Below are 16,634 nucleotides of genomic sequence, written 5' to 3'. Positions count from 1 at the left end.
CATCTTCTAGTGACATTTTTTTTTAAAGCAAGCTTGCAGCTTAGCCCCAGCAGGCAGCTCATCACCACCCAGCTGATCACTCACTCTCCCCAGGTGGGATGGGGGCAGAGAATTGGAAAGGTAAAAGTGCAAGAACTCACGGGTGGAGAGAAAGGCAGCTCACAAGGTAAAGCAAAAGCCAGGCACGCAAGCAAAACAGCACAAGGAATCCATTCGCTGCTCCCCATCAGCAGGCAGATTACACCAGTCTACACAGGACTTTTTATGCAAACTGCTGCAACTAAGCTAGGATTGTTTTGTTTACTTGTTTCCAAAAAAAAGATGCAAGCACAGTGCTGTTACTTAACAGCACTGTAACTTAACATGAAATCAAAAAGACAGAAAAAAGACAGGAGTCTAAGGTCTTTTTCTTCCCTTTGTACCTTGCAAGAGGCTTACATGAATATGTTTCTTCAACAATGAAAATCGTGCACGTCCTCCTCCACACATCTTAGTCCTGAGACGAGGATAAAAAGTTTTTCCCAAACCTTATCTACCAAATTAATGAGTGCAAGTAACAAATATTTTTCTGATGGGGACAAAACAAAATTATTTGTATATACTTACAGATTTCAAGTTTACAGAACACTGAAGACCTAAACTTCTGAGCTAAGAGTTAGTTCAATAAAAGATATTTGCTTAATGCATATCAGAAGTTAAGATAAACAAGGTACAAAAATAACAAAACAAAACAAAAAAAAGCATCCTTATGAACTGCTTTAAGATGGTTGAGCTAATAAGCACCACTAAAAAACTCTTGCCAAGCTGTAAGTGCTAGTCTGTGAAGCCTGAAGAGGGTAGGTCCATGCTGCATGTCCACTTTGAGTGGAAACACTACGTGCAAGCTGGTCCCAAACTCCACCAGAAGTCACCAAGATCTCTTGTCACTGCAAGTCCCAGAGTTTCCTTCTCTAGAAGCTTTATTTCACATGCAAGGAACAACCCTAGCCCTTTCAAGCATTACTGTAGTGCCTGTGAGTTGTAACACTTGCAACTGAGTATTAATGTGAAATCCATCCAGCCTGCTGACATCTCTGAGACAGGCCAGTTCAGACAGCAGCATTTGTTCCATCTCAGAACACGTGACTTCCAGTCAAAAATAAATAAATAAATAAATAAATAAATAAATAGTAAGAGTTCCTCTGACCTCAGCAAAGCCTAAAGGCAACACACGCCACTAGGAAATGTAGCAGTATAATTTTACAGGCATCTCAGAATGAATGCACCAGCCACCTAATAAAAGCATTTTCTGGCCACTCAGCTATCACAAAGAGTAGCAGGACAATAATTTGGTTTAATGAAAGCTTTTTCAACAGCTTTCTTATTTATCATAGCTACAGCTTACGCTGTCATGAAACTTCAATATGTACCACAGAAGTCACATCAGTTCTGAAGTACTAAATCACAAGAGTCGCAGGGTTCAGAAAGCTTTTTTCCAGCAGATGCAATGTTTTACAATGTACTAGGTGTAATATTAATATTTCTAGTCTCCTCTAAATCACAACACTGTCAGGGAACACAAGCCAATTTAGAGAAATTTCATATATGTACCTCCATTTTATACTGCTCTAACAGCATAAAATGAAATAATTAAATTCTACATTAAGAATTAATGTATTTTTCCTTTATTTCAGATCCATTCTATCACATTAGAACATTACAACCTAGTTCCTGTATTCAGTCAGTAATTAACTAGCAACAAGAACACAATAAACATCTGTACAAGAAGTATCTACATGAAAATTACAAATTTTGCTGCCTAAAGGTATTATATTCAAATTCAGTATGAACCTCCCAAGGCCAAATTGGCTCTACTCCAACTTGCAAAAATTAACTGATATAAAAGCATTATTTCACATTTTAACACATAATACCAAAATCAGCTCTACAAATACACACTAAATTCTAAAAATTAATGCTTTCCATACATATTTTTTAAAGTGTAATGAAAAGATCACATTTATTTTTTTTTCTAATTCATGTTATCATTTTCTTACTTAAGCTTTTTTTTCTATCTAATAGTAAGTACTCTTTAATCAAAAAAAGAAATCAAGAATTTAAAAACTGGAAATCTCCACAAACACATGCTGAACTAAATTTAATACATAAGTACCACTCTGCAGAAATAAAAATAACTGTGAAAAGAACATCCTTACTTGGAAACTATTAGTGATCCAATCAACTAAGAGTCAAATTGTAACAAGAAATGTCTACAACTGTTCCACAGTTTCCAATTTATGAAACTTTTTAGAACTTTGTGACCTCTTCTTTGGCAAAGCCATGTCTTTATTATTTGGCATAAGCTTTGTTTTCATGTGTTTTCCTGCTGCAGCTAAGCCCACATGCCATGCTGTATTTCTGTACCTTGTTACTCAGCATCACTGATGTCACTGCAGCACTGTAGGCACAGCATTGTGCCCCATCTGTGACCGTCACTTGGGACCACTGCTGGAAGAAGTTTACACATCTTTCTTCTCTGTATCACACATTCAAAACATTTCAGAGGGCTGTCCCTTTCATAACAGAAAGGCAATCTAGTAGGGGTTTTTTTTGCGCTTTGCTCCAAATAATCCCCTCAGTTCTGCAAAGGAGCATGATGTGCATTCTTATTTTTTACAGAAAATCTCCACCTTCTAAAACCAGAAGAGGCTATCAGAATGAATAACCATTTCCCCAGTTGCTTAATTATACATCATTAGAGAGGCACTGGACTAGTTCAGCTCACTGACTTTACCCCTATCAGTTTGCTTTTCTCTCAACGCACAGAAAATCATAGAATAAAGGACTGTAAAAGCTAAAATCTGCCTATCAACCACGTGAGTAGCACCAAACAGATTGCCTGACAGACGGGGACTCCACACCCAAGCATGACGAGCCGGTCTACATTTGTGATTACCACGGTCATCATGGGCCACAAAGGAACAGGAAATCATGGTTAAACGGGGTAAGGAACAGACGTGATGAACTGGTGGTTCCAGACGGACACAGCGTGCAGACGCTGGTGGTCCTGACAGGGCAATGCCGTCCAGTCTCAGCACCAAGCAGCAGCCAGGACTTCGTGGAGTGCCCTCTGCAACTCAGCTGTGCCACTGCTTCCCCAGCAGGGACCAAGCAGAAGCACTGGAACAGGCAGATTTCCCAGAAAAACTCCCCGGCCACCACCTCTGCATTTCTCCAGATAGGAGAGCAAATACACCCCTCCATAATGAAGCTCCCGTACCCTTCAGAAAGCAGTTCCATTTCCTCACTACAGAACCACTTCCCTACCCAAACTCTCCAGCAGCTGCCTTCCCATTGCCCTAACACAAACAGAACCAGTACTTAACTGGTACCATTATTCAGTGCTTAACCCTTACTCTTACTACCCTTCCCACAGGTTCTCCTAGCTGTTTTCAGGAGGAAGCGAAGACAGCTGTAACTCCGCATTAAGGCATCGGCATGTTGATTCCCTGCGACTGTCCTGTTAGCTGCTGGAAAGTAGGACACACAGTAGCTAAAGTTTACTGCACTGTAGCTGCAGAAAAATTATTATAAAACAACTGCTACTGATTAAGATCACTTCCAATAGTCTCTAACTCTGCCAGTTAAATCCTCTGTTGTAGGTGTTTAGCTCAAAAATTAATTTCCCTTTTAATAGCTCAACCAGAAAACATGTAAGCATCTGTTTTCCCAAACTAGAGACACACTTGTACCTCTTTCAGTAGCAGCTGTATTAAATTTACTCTCTTGGTAGAAGACAAATTCTCTGTTACAAAAAGTCACCAAATTTCTAAGTTGTTTTATCTGCAAAATAGAGAAGTTCCTACATCACCCCATTGTGTAACTTGCTTTGGTTTTCGTGTTGACCACTTCCATGCACAGGTGCTAAACGGACTTAAAAATAATCTAGCATGCAGAAGCCCAGGTGCAAAGACAAAGTCGTATTTCTTGTGGAGCAGCTGTCCCCTCCTGCTCCAGCCAGGAGGAACCAGGCACCATAACACAGATTCAGCTTGCCAGAGGAATGGGATCTGCAAAGAATCACATTGTACAGAAATGGAACTGGACTGGTTCTTTGAACATCTTTCTTCTAAGGGCTGGTGCGCAAAGATTTTCATTGTTTTCTTTAACAAAGCATTTTTCAGCTTATTTCTAATATCTAAGTAGGCCCCACCACTGCTCCTGCATGCAATATTGCTTCCCTTGTTTTCAGTAATTCTGGAAAGCCTGAAAAACCAAACCAGTTTTTATGTTAACAAGAGGCATATCTCCTAGTAGCACATACTTTGAATAAGCACTAGGTACTCAACTAAGGCCTGCAGCAATGAAGCGTTACAATTTTAAGACTTCCCTAACTTGTTCATCCTGCAAGCCAGCTTGACAACTTGAGGGTGCAGAGGTGCAGAAACCCACAGAAATACCATTAACAATAGTGACAGAGCTCAGTTGACCTGCAACTGATAGACAACCACCATAGCTCCTCTACACTCCCAGAACCACAAAGGTATTTGTAAACAAGAAGATGGCCTGTGGTGCAGCAGGGGCAAAACACTTCTGCAATTCTTGGAAGAAAAACCTGCACGGTTTCTCCGAAGGTCAGAGGTTTGTTAAAGTAGATCTACAGTAACACAGTACTGAAAGTTAAATCAACTACGAACTGTACTAATGAAAGGCAAATACTAAAGAGGAGCAGAAAAGAGAAGGTTAAGGAAAACCACTGGAGTAATAAGTGCCTTAAAAATAGCTTTTGTTTGTTGTCTATCTAAAGAAATATTAATTCAGTTAATCATAACCACATCAAAACATTACAGTTGCTGAACAGCCAAGGCAGTCTTTGATTTTAATGGGAAAGTTTCATGCATCAGGAATGCAGATGCATCAGAGCTATAACAGGAAGATGGGATAAAAAGAACGTACTAGGATCCTAACACCCTATTATATTTTCCATGTTACATACTATACACTCCCAAGTTACAGAGTTACTTGGAGATAAATCTCCACATTAAAGTAACATGTAGAAGGCAACTGGGGAACTACAGAAGAACAACTGAGAAAGTATTTACATCCTCAAATGAATACATGCATAAATAAAAAAGATACGCTGAAGCTAAGAAGTGCTAAGTACAACTTCTCCTACCCACGCTGTTTTGTCTTTATATTCACTTATCAACAATCAATCCAAATTTTAGACAAATTTAGAAAGAAACAACCTTTCAGCACTGATAGGGCAAGTTAACATAATTTTATAGTCATGCAAAGTGGTGAAGATGGACCTTGATGGTAAAGTTGGACCTATATTTATGTACTGTCATGCAATTAATTTTCTTTAAAAAAATAAAACTTAGCAAAGCAGGTAAGACCAATTATTAACATGTTCCAATACATAATATAACAAAGTCTCTCATTGATCCAATCATTAGCATAATTCAATGGCAGTCAAAATTTGTGCAGTTTGGACACATCATTCCCCAAAAAATCTTTAAGGCACATCAGTGTGCAGATGAATTATTTTCCCCTTTTCCTTTCAGCTCCATTCTACTAAGTGTCAGGAACTGATGCTAATGCCACTGCAGCAACCACAGTAGGTCACAGGATGCAAGGAGGCTGCAGCTGCAATGTACGTGAGAAGGAGTTGCAAGCTGTTTATCACTATTAACAGTTGGTATGAGCAATTTTACATTCCAAATGCATCCACTAAAGGAATGACAGAAGACCTGGACGACAGAGCTACCACTTTTTTTTTTTTTTTTTTATCACTATTTTCATAACTTTTAGAGTATCTCCAAGTACACTTGATGACAGACAGCTTCGCTTACTTACTGAATGAGCTTTCACATTACAATTAAGTTGCTCAAAATAAAAGCATTACCTTGCAATAAATAACAGGAAGTAAAAAATAGATTAAATTAACCCAAGTCAGACACATACCTTTAGCCACAGCTTCTTTATACTTTTCTTTGGCAGAATTTACTTCTTTTATTAGTTGTCTATAGCTAGATTTTAGTTTCTCTAGTTCTGTCTTTGTGACCTTCAAGAAAACAGAAATATAAAGAGCAATAAGAATACTTATCCCCAGCATTAAAAATGTTAATTCTCTTTCACTAATCCTATGACTGGATTTACTTCCCAAAATAAGTATGTTAACACTTTCTGTTGTCTTGAGATAGTCTTAACAGGCTATTCCACAGGGTAACAAAATTTTTTAAAAAATCAACAAATGTATGGAATGGAACAAGATGCCTGGAACAGAGTCCCCCACATGGATCAGAGCAGTAGAGTGTAATAACTAAAAGGAAATCCAGCTTATTATAAACACTATTCTATTTCAATCAAAATGGAGAAAAGCACAAAAAAAAAGATGCTCATTAAACACACTAGATGAAAAAGTTCTCTGCAAAATAAGGAATTATTTTAGTGTCTCAACTACCAAGACAAAAGAGCTTTTGGATATAGCATTTTACATAAACAGTTTAGAAATAGCAACTGTGCATGAACAGATCTACCTGTCATAAGACTTGAATTTATAAATAGAAAATGTAAAAAAAGAGTGCTGTGGAACAAAGCACTTGAAGGAGTTTCTTTCCATCAGAAGCAGCTCCACTGATCACAACATTTGTTCAGAAAACTACAATGATGTTGACTCTCCTAACCCCAATTTTCATTCACTGTGTGAAAATTAGTGCACTATTCAGAAATACTCACAAATCATCAATTTGATAACAAAAGCTCATAACGAACCAGCCACTATAATACCAAAAAGGTGGCATAAGTGGTAAAGAAAATTAAAAACTGTGACAAAGCAATATATAGTCACCATGGAAGAGGAACTTAATCTAATGGAAGCACCCTCGCTGTGTTGACAAGGAAATCTGGAGTGCAGGAAAACTGCTCCTCATGCAACTAGCATGAAGAAAACTGGTGTTCACAGTTCTTCCTTTCTTCCTTACATCAGGCCCAGACACTCCTATTCTCACCACTACTATCCTCACCCACAAGAACAACATCCGGAGACTTAATGGAATTCCCTTAAGAGCAAACAAGATGCTATATATAGTTTCTATTCCTGGGCTACCTGTGCACAGGTTTACACAGGTTTAACTTACAGGCAAGAAATTTTGTGTACATTAGTCCCAAATTTTTATCTCATATTTATACATATTTATGCTGTAAATCGCTCACATCTGCTGTTATTTTAAATTAATAGAAATGGTATATGAAAAATAAACTTTATGGCAAACTTGTATTATGAAATTGTGTTAAGCAATGGATAAGAAGACAGGATTAGCTAGTGAACACGACTAACATACACACGGTAATGAATGTGCTTCTCTCACAAAAAAAAAAAAAAAAAGTAAAATTTAATTAGGCCGCTAATACTAAGAAACTTTTGTAATAACTGTGAAATGAATTTTGCTGATTCTTAAACTGCGTTCTTCCACCAGAGAAAATCAAAGTGTCTCCATCTTCAATTAACTCTCAAGAAGGTAAAGTGGTGAAGGATTAGGCGACCTTATTGCTCTTTACAGATACCTTAAAGGAGGCTGTAGCGAGGTGGGGGTTGGTCTGTTCTCCCACGTGCCTGGTGACAGGACGAGGGGGAATGGGCTAAAGTTGCACCCAGGGAGGTTTAGGTTGGATATTAGGAAGAACTTCTTTACTGAAAGGGTTGTTAGACATTGGAACAGGCTGCCCAGGGAAGTGGTGGAGTCACCATCCCTGGAGGTCTTTAAAATTCGTTTAGATGTAGAGCTTAGGGATATGGTTTAGCGGGGACTGCTAGCGTTAGGTCATAGGTTGGACTCAATGATCTTGAGGTCTCTTCCAACCTAGAAATTCTGTGATTCTGTGATTATCCTTATCTCAATGTATATATATCAAGGAATTGCCCAACTAAGTAGCACAGCATTCTAAATTTTTTTTTCCTCAAAATTCAAAAAGAAAGAAAAAACACCCAGGATCTTAATGGGAACTGAAATAAACCTGAAGATACAGGTTTTATTGTATTGTGTAAAAAGCATTTGTCCCATTGCCCTCAAGAATTTTACCAAAGAAGATTCCTCATTGTGCAGGTCTCTAGAATAAGAATGTATGATACGTAAGTATTTCACCTGAAGGAAAATATATATATTTTTTGGCCAAATTGCCTGAAGATTATGAACTGCAAAGACATGGATATTTACAAGTTTTGGATAATGCCCTGGGAAATAATAAGTATTTTGTCAGCACATATAATGAAAACAGACATAACACCACAAAACACAAAAACTGTTTTGGATTTCTGGGAACCATTCTGTAGTGTTCTAGTGACACAGAAGCTTTGAATAAACAATGTCAGCTAACAATGAAGGAACACATCAAATCTAACCAAAATGTTGTTCAAATGCTTCTTGGGAAAACCAGGAAGGCAGGAGCTGGGGAGGGGGTGGGGCAAGAAGGGAATTACAAAACCAGTGCAAGTTTATTCATCTTGCATCGCCATGCAGCCCATGATTAAAAACAATATGGTTTGTAATTAAATATTTGGGGAGTGCTTAATGTCTTAAAGACCTGAAAAAAGTCTTATTTAAAAAAAACTGCATTTTGTTAACTGCATTAAGTTAACTTAATAGCACAATAAGTATGTTTTATAAAGTCTCCCTAAAACTCTACCTGAACACCCACCAGTCTTGCTTCTGCTGCACTTTATTTCTTATATTTTCTTTCTTTCCCCATTTCTCCATTCTCTATAGAATCATAGAATGGCTTGTGTTGCAAGGGACCGTAAAGATCATCTAGTTCCAACCCCCCTGCCATGGGCAGGGACACCAATAAATATAAATTTAGCATCTATTATTTCTAACATATGCTACCACTTTCCCTCCATCTTCAATCCTGACAATTTCCAGATGCACCAATCCATAAGTGGACGTGATTATTCGGCCTGGAAATTCTATCAGATAAGCCAGCCAATAGATCAGATAAACCAACCATGCACCAAATAGAATGTACTTCTCACAGCCAATACCTGGGGAAGATGCCAAGATCCCAGCAGATTATTGAAGCAGTCCTAACAAAGCCAACATATTTAACATGATGTATGTTTAGTAGTAGTTTAAGGTTCTTCTTATAACCAGCCCACCAATCTTTTTCTCACCAGTCCACGATATTTGTAGTATATTACTCATACGTTATAATTATTTTACTCCAAATCTCTGAGTCTCTGATGAAAGAGAGAAGAAGCAGTGCTTTCCTTTCTCTCAGTAGACCTTTCAAACTATCAGTTTATTCTTTGACATTTGCAGCTAACCTTCCCCCAGAGCACCTGAATTGAACTGATTTCTGTCAGCTTTACTGGCTAGACACAATGCTTTCAACATCAGCAAGACAAGGGACTTGTAATAAAAAAGGTCCCGAAGCGCTCCATCTGCAGCCTTAATATTTGGTTTATATGTGATTTATATTTTAGAATAAGAGAATAAGAACTAGAATCTCATCCCCACTCAAAACAGTGCAGATTGTAAGGACCACTCAAAAAAAAAAAAAACCAAACCACTTTTCAGTGTCCTGGTCCCAGGGATTTCTAGAGTGAAGTGAGAACAAAAGAGGTGGCACAGGAAAGTGTCATGCAGAACATGCAGAATCATCCTCTACTGGAACAGCAACATTTCCGATGTTATCTGTCTAAATAAATTCATGCAGAATAAAGTTTTCCATCTCTGCCTTGTCAGCTAGCAAGGGAACGAAAACGTGAAGGAGATAACTAAAATTTAAACTAGACAGCCTACATAGCACAAATCACCACTTTTACAACAGAGAAAACAGAACTAAAAAAATTCATCCTCAAGATATTTTTTTTTTAATAAATTTAAAAGCTACAATTAGGCTAGAAAGAACAATTGAATAAAATACCTTGTACATCTCTGCTTCAATTTGTTGATGGACACCTAGGTAACTCTTCTTCACTTGCTGCTTATCTTTGATCATCATTGTAAGCCTATGCAAAGGCCCAGAATTAAGATCCTCTGCATGTGTCTTCATTATTTTGCTCAGCTGTTCTGTTTGTTGTACGACAAGCAACCAAGACTGAAAAAAAAAGAAAAGAGAAAAAATCAGAACAGAAAAGCAGTCACATACTCCGGATTATAAATAACCAAACAATGAATGCAAACTGTGGGAAAAGATGCAACATTATTTAAAACAATTCAGTACAAAAAATAATTAAACTTCCCAAATTCACTTGAGATCTTTCAAAATAAAACTCTTGCTGCTATACCAAAGCCATGCCTTGAACTTGCTCATAAAGTCCTAAAATAAGCATCACAGACAAAAATACAGGACTGCATGGTGGCTCTTCAGCACTGCCCTAGCAATGCTGAACACCCACGAAAGCCTTCTCCGGATTACCTTCTCACCACCCCTAACAAGCACGCACTGGTGTTATTTGTCCTCCCATCTCCTAGTCCCAGTTACTCTGTTCAATCTGACTTCCTTGCCCTTGTCTAAGCACCTGACGGCAATATGCATTTGAGTTGCTGCTGTTTAAGAGGACACCATTTGTCAGCTGCTTCACGCAGCTGCCAGCATCAGAGCCCAGGCCACCAGTGGCAAAACTCAGGGAGCTAACAGGTTAAGAGGCACAGGCAGCTACTCATCTGTCACAGCAACTGAACAGCCTGCTGCACCCTCACCTTCATAACTTCCTTGGCCATTCTGTCAGTCAGTTTTCAGGGCAGCCTAACACACCCTGGCTTTGAATTTTGATTAAGAACTGTACGAGGAACACCAAGACTTTCAATGCACAGCAGAAATCAACAAAAAAAAAAATAGAGTTCAGTTCAATTGCACGTATTTATTACCCTAAAGGACCCTGTCACACTTGGTAGATAGGAACAGTATTGGATTCATTAGACACAATTCACTACAGACTGCTGTGCTGCAGTTATAGTTTCCGAATGGCCATTTCCAAAACAATTATCAGTTCGTGAAGGCAGCCAGTATGCTAGTTTCACTGGCATTTATCCTACTCTTACTAAACATAATCCACCTTAAATCTTCACAACTTACAAAATTAATTTGTTTGGTAATTCTGGGATTTCCCTGTATCTTACACATAAACATATGTACGCGTTCATATATACATATATAAATCTCTCTATATAAATAAGTATCCCCATCTCTACATGACAATGCTGCAACTCAGAGTGGATTTTAGAGAACAGAATGAAAGTTAATTCCTGTATACATTAACCCATCTTTAATGTTTCCTTTAGCTGACAAACATTGCAGCGACTGGCACAGAGCTATCTCAAACTGCTCCAAGTGTGGTGCTGTAAAAGCTCGCAGACTGAAGCTTCCTGGTTGTATCTGAAAAGCGCCTAATCTCTCCATTACAGAGCACTTTCCCAATGACAACAGAAGCCATGTTGCAAAGCTTCGTACAATAAAAACAACATTAAACATCTGTATCAGAGCAGTGCATGTGGAAGAGTTCGTAACAGCACTCTCAGAAGTCAAACAGTAGCAGGAGTCACGCATTTTCTTTAAGAGTGATTTATGACTGGTGAGTCAAGTATCGTTTCAATCAACCCTAAGAAGCACAGAAAAAGCAGATTTTCAACAGGACGGATACTCTAACGAAATACATAGTTTAGAATTCACTAAATAAGCCCAATTAATACTGAAACATAGTGAAAACCTGTCTATTTAAAAATAAATAAAAAAAATAATTTGCACATTTTCCCATTCCTTACATCCCTCTTTCCATACCGAGAAAGCATTGGTTAAACGGGATTTCTGTGTATTGTATGATTATCTTTTATCATTTTAAATGGCAAAAGTTAAGGTGAAAAGTCATAATTGGGGAAGGGCTTCAAAAATGGAGATTTATACGGAACAAAAACACAGCTGGGTGGGGACAGCAGAAAAGGCAAAGCATTTCCTTTCACATAAAAAAACACAATCCATCAAAAGCAATAAAATATAATATTGTTTGGTTTAACAGTATTTTTTAGACATATACGCGCACAAAAAAGCTTATGGGAAGCACTTAAAAAAACCCTGCTTTTCTGGCGTTAGAGGTTCCCGCCACTACGCCTTCCAGGAAGTTTATTGCCTCTGCATGGAAAAAACACCGGACAGATTTACGCAAACAGCTCCCTCAAAGTGCTCGCTCTTACTGCATGCTTAAAAAAAAAAAAAAAAAAAAAAAAAGGCAGAAAAGATTAGAGAGCTCAGAATTTATTTCCAAAACCACATTTGAATACCCAGAATCAAATATATAGTTACAGACTTTTAAATCTTAGGAGACGTAAGACGGTAGATTTATGCCCCATAACAACTGGGTCAGATTTTGATTCTGTAAAATGTCAGAGACAATAAGTGTCATGAAATAGCGAAGCGTATTAGAACAGTGGGAGTAAAATAACCAAACAATAATTCAGGTATTTTAACTGCCAAAACCAGTGACAATGTATCACCACATAACCTTGAAATCCAAGCTGACAGTGCAATTTCAAGGCAAGCCCATACAAAAGACCTATCAGTGGTATATGAATACTTTTGCTGTTATGCAAACATGCAGAGATCAGGGATGGGGCTTAAGAGAAAAACACCACCTCCTTAAAAGAAAAAATAAAAGGAACAAAAAATAATCCTGAAAAAATAACTCAAGTGCCAACATCCAAAATGACTTCAAAACGTGACACAGATGCCTCTGTTCAACACATAAAGAAAATGTCTTAAGACACACCTTCAGCTTTTAAAAGTTCATTTCTCATAGGGAAAAAAAAAAAAAAAAATTAAAAATCACTCAAGTGGCTAGGCTGAACTGGCCAATTGAAGTATAAGGGTCACAATGCTCAGGACCCTGGTGCCAGTACTTCTTTACTGTTCTAGCTCTAATCCACTGTTTCATTGCCCAGAAGAGTTGCAGGACAGCTTAGCAAGCACATGAAAACAATCCCAGTGGGGCAGTAATAGCAGGAACGACTAAGCATACCATTAATTCTGTAAAAAAAAACAACTGTGGGATATGACAGTAGAAAGTCTGAAGAAAATACCTGACTTCTGCCATTATTAGTTTAACAAAAATGCTTTAACATTAATTTACCAAAATCATCACAACTGTGTATAAGAAGCGTAGCTAGGTGAGTAGCATTTCAAGTACACCACCCAGACACACAGATGAAAAACAAATGCAGCTCGCAACTTACATTGCAAGTATTATTGTGCGAGGCAGGGGACAACAACAGGACTAATTATAGATACGCACTGTGCAGCGCTATTTTGGGGGCAGCTGAAGCAGTCTAGCTGTCTCAGTGCAGCTTTCACATCACACACACAGCCACTGTACTCCAGTATCAATCTAGACTGCTGCACAAGGAGCACTGATGTTCCTGCTGCAATGCCATAGCTGGCATTCAAGCAGCAATTCCATAAGCCCACTGCATAAAAAACTGCTTTGTCTAAAATTTAACTTGACCCAAAAATTGTATTTTCCTTCAGAGTAGAAGATCAGGATTCATGCCAGACTGAAGGGGCTGTGTAACCACTGCTGCAGCAGAAAGGACAGATATTGAATAAGGCACTAAAAGAGAATTGTTTTCTCTCATCAGGAAGGAATCCAAGTCAGAAGTGAAGCTTATGAGCAGGTGAAACAGGGAAGTTTGCTTCATCAGTACCCTCCCTGTACTTGCTCTAAACCTGACCATTAACAGTTTGCGGGAAGGACAGCCTTACCTTTATAAAAAGTCAACACAGTAATTTTAAATGGGATGCAAAATAACTGCACAATTATGAGGAACATCCTGAATTAACGTTTTGTTTTTACACCACATACTGTGGTGTGAATAACAGGCGGAATGCTAAGCTTTGCCTTGGTTTCCTGGTATTTTTCTATTTCTGTCACAAATTCTATACAGCATAAACAATAGTTCCTATTTAACTGTCTCAAAAGAAAGGCTTACTACAACATTCCCTATTTTCAAAACACTAAACAAATTAGCAGCCTCAACCCAAAGCCCTAAAATACCAAACTTCAGAATCCAAGATTCCAGCTTAGTTAATAATCTCAAAGTAAGACTGGAGTTCAGCTCCATGACACTGAGCTCATTTTAAACACTTGGGCAACATTAACTCTCAAGCAGCTGAATCAACACAAATCCAACACAAACTAAAATAAACACACCAAAATCCAGCTTCTTATCTTATTCAACTCTTATTTCCTTAATGTAAGGATATTACTAATTCAAAATACTTCAGTCTTACCTTGGACACGTTGCTGATATAATCCAACTGGCAAGTGCTTTCTTTATCTACTTGATTACAGAGATTCTGTAAAGTAGAGGCATACTCTTTATCACTTTTTACACGCATGACCATAAATTTCTTCACCGTTTCCAGCAGTCGTAGTTCCCAGTCTTGCAGTTTTAATAAAGCATCATGAGAGTACTTCAGGTCACTTCCAAACCCCATTTTTAAGGCACTATATACCGCACGGGTGAAAATATAGGCTCTTCACCACATCTGTAAGTAAAACAAGGTTCATGAGATCCAAACAGAAGAAAACCTTTTAAACATTACAAAGAGCAACTCTTAACGTCTAAATGCTGAAATAACTTAGCCACAGGACTACCTAACACCGCGTTGACACAAACAGAAAGGTCAGAGAAGCATTTCAAACGCCAAGCTGAACTGAAAGAGATCCGATGTCCTCGCTGTCGCTTTGAGCTGCCAGCGTCACTTCAGTTTGTGACCTCCAGTTTCCCACCTGTAAAACAGCAGCACAATGGCACCTCCGTAGCTGAAAGGGGAGTTATGAGGGAACACACTGATGCACCTAAGAGACACTAAACAACACACGTATTTAATCAAATAAATATACGTGACGCTATCTCCAGACAAGAACTGCCATTACACTGCTTCACTCCTGGTGACCCAGAATACTTGATTCTAGTGAATACCGTCCTAAGGACATAAAAACCTCCAAATGAACCATCGGTTCTCAGGCACTGCATCTAAAGTAAATGGATAGCTAGAAAATTACTGCTAGTTTCGTCCTAAACATTGCATTAACAGGTACTAGAGTTGCAGAGTCAACCTCCCAAAAGTCGGAAAATATCCCAAACCAGGTTCCTGTGCAACCTTCCACTGTTCCTGGAAGAAACATATTAGGGTAGAGTTCTTTATTTCTCACATTCTTCCCCTAAAGCAGTCCAGTCTCATTACACAATATGAAATCATTATTTGATATCATCACTAGATAATCTGATTAAGAAGTGCCACATTATAAAGCCCTGTAACACAGCTGCAGGTCAAAGACACATATCTGAGCTAGCTGTAAAACATGATACACACGGCCACATCTGAAACCACATTTATTTCCACAGACTTGTATACAGTTTTGTAACGTGGGCCAAACCCTGTTTTCTGTGCATATACCAAAAAACTGTTTCCACACTGATCAGCTTAAAAAATGGTAAGATAAACTTACATGAACTGCAATTACAGCTCTAGACTACTGTACTCACACTGCCTTTGCATTACCTACTCACCAGTTCCTGCACTCCAGCTAAGCCATAGTTCTTCTGAACACAGAGGTACTCATTTCTTCATAGGCTTTAAACTGCCACTTAGATTATCAGTGTTTTACAAACATTAATAGCGTCATCTTCTTAGCAGCCCAAGAGCTGAAGCAGGACTAATACAGAGAGACCCGAGACACAGAAACTACTGTTGACATTATCCTCACTAACCCTGGTATTCACAAAGCTCAAAGACAGACCTTTCAGGGTGCCTATCATTTCAGCATACTGAACATCTAGAACAAAGATGTTATTGATCTCAGTTACCTAAAAGTTTCAGAAAATTTTACAAGTCAACAATCTCCTACAACAATCTCCAAGGTAGCCCGACTCCCAAAACCATTCCTCTCTTTCTGCAGTTCCCTGCCCTTCCAGTAAATTACAGAAAAAAATCCTCATCCACTATGCATAGAAATGCATGCAGGTACCAGGGTACAAGCCATGGTACAATGCTACATAATGAAACAAAAATCCCATGAAGAAATGATGAGCAGCATTGTGTTATTATGCATGTAGACAATACAGGCACGTGAAGGTTATGAGAGCAACCTTAAAGCTATCAAAAGCCTCCATATGCTCGTAACTTTGAAGCCACGCACTTCAGCCAGAATGCTGCCTGATGGCTAGGAGCTCAGGCAAACAGCAATCCTGCATTATTTATACTGGTTTATTTATGAAGGATGAACTATGCTTTATTAATTGCATTAATATTTGCACAGTTAAAGTTTAAGAGTAGTCTTACAAAAACACTGATAATTTAGTAAGATAAGTGAAAGAAAAGATCTTACAGCATCTACTTACTGACGACTTGTGCTTCCCTCTGTGATTTCTCAACACTCTTTAGACCGACCTCCACTGCTGTGACCAACCTCATTTTTCTCCTAGCATATTTTAGCACATGCACTAAATCTCCTAGCACATTATCAACGTGAAAAGCTGTAGCTCTATTTTCTTACATCCCATTCAGAAAAGATGGGAACTGAATCTCAAGTTGAAGTCGTGTGCTATAAAAGGCAGGAGGGCAAGGGAAGGGTAACATATTCTCAGCATATGATA

General features: G+C 38.4%; 1 protein-coding gene across 3 annotated transcripts in view; it reads right to left on the bottom strand.

Moving 5' to 3' along the window:
• FER (FER tyrosine kinase) overlaps positions 1 to 16,634 on the bottom strand; it is a 184,529-nt gene that overhangs the window by 154,772 nt on the left and 13,123 nt on the right. For all 3 annotated transcript variants that reach the window (XM_032205776.1, XM_032205778.1, XM_032205777.1), the window contains 3 exons: positions 14,263 to 14,520; positions 9,907 to 10,080; positions 5,947 to 6,046 (listed from right to left, as the gene is read on the bottom strand). In XM_032205776.1, coding sequence (XP_032061667.1) covers positions 5,947 to 6,046; positions 9,907 to 10,080; positions 14,263 to 14,469 — 481 coding nt within the window. In that variant the 5' untranslated portion in view covers positions 14,470 to 14,520. The remainder of the gene's footprint in view (positions 1 to 5,946; positions 6,047 to 9,906; positions 10,081 to 14,262; positions 14,521 to 16,634) is intronic.

The sequence above is a fragment of the Aythya fuligula genome, chromosome Z (genome assembly GCF_009819795.1).
Source record: "Aythya fuligula isolate bAytFul2 chromosome Z, bAytFul2.pri, whole genome shotgun sequence".
Lineage (NCBI taxonomy): Eukaryota > Metazoa > Chordata > Aves > Anseriformes > Anatidae > Aythya > Aythya fuligula.
The sequence above is the reverse complement of the archived record's forward strand: the minus strand, read 5'-3'. Positions and strand labels throughout refer to the sequence as shown.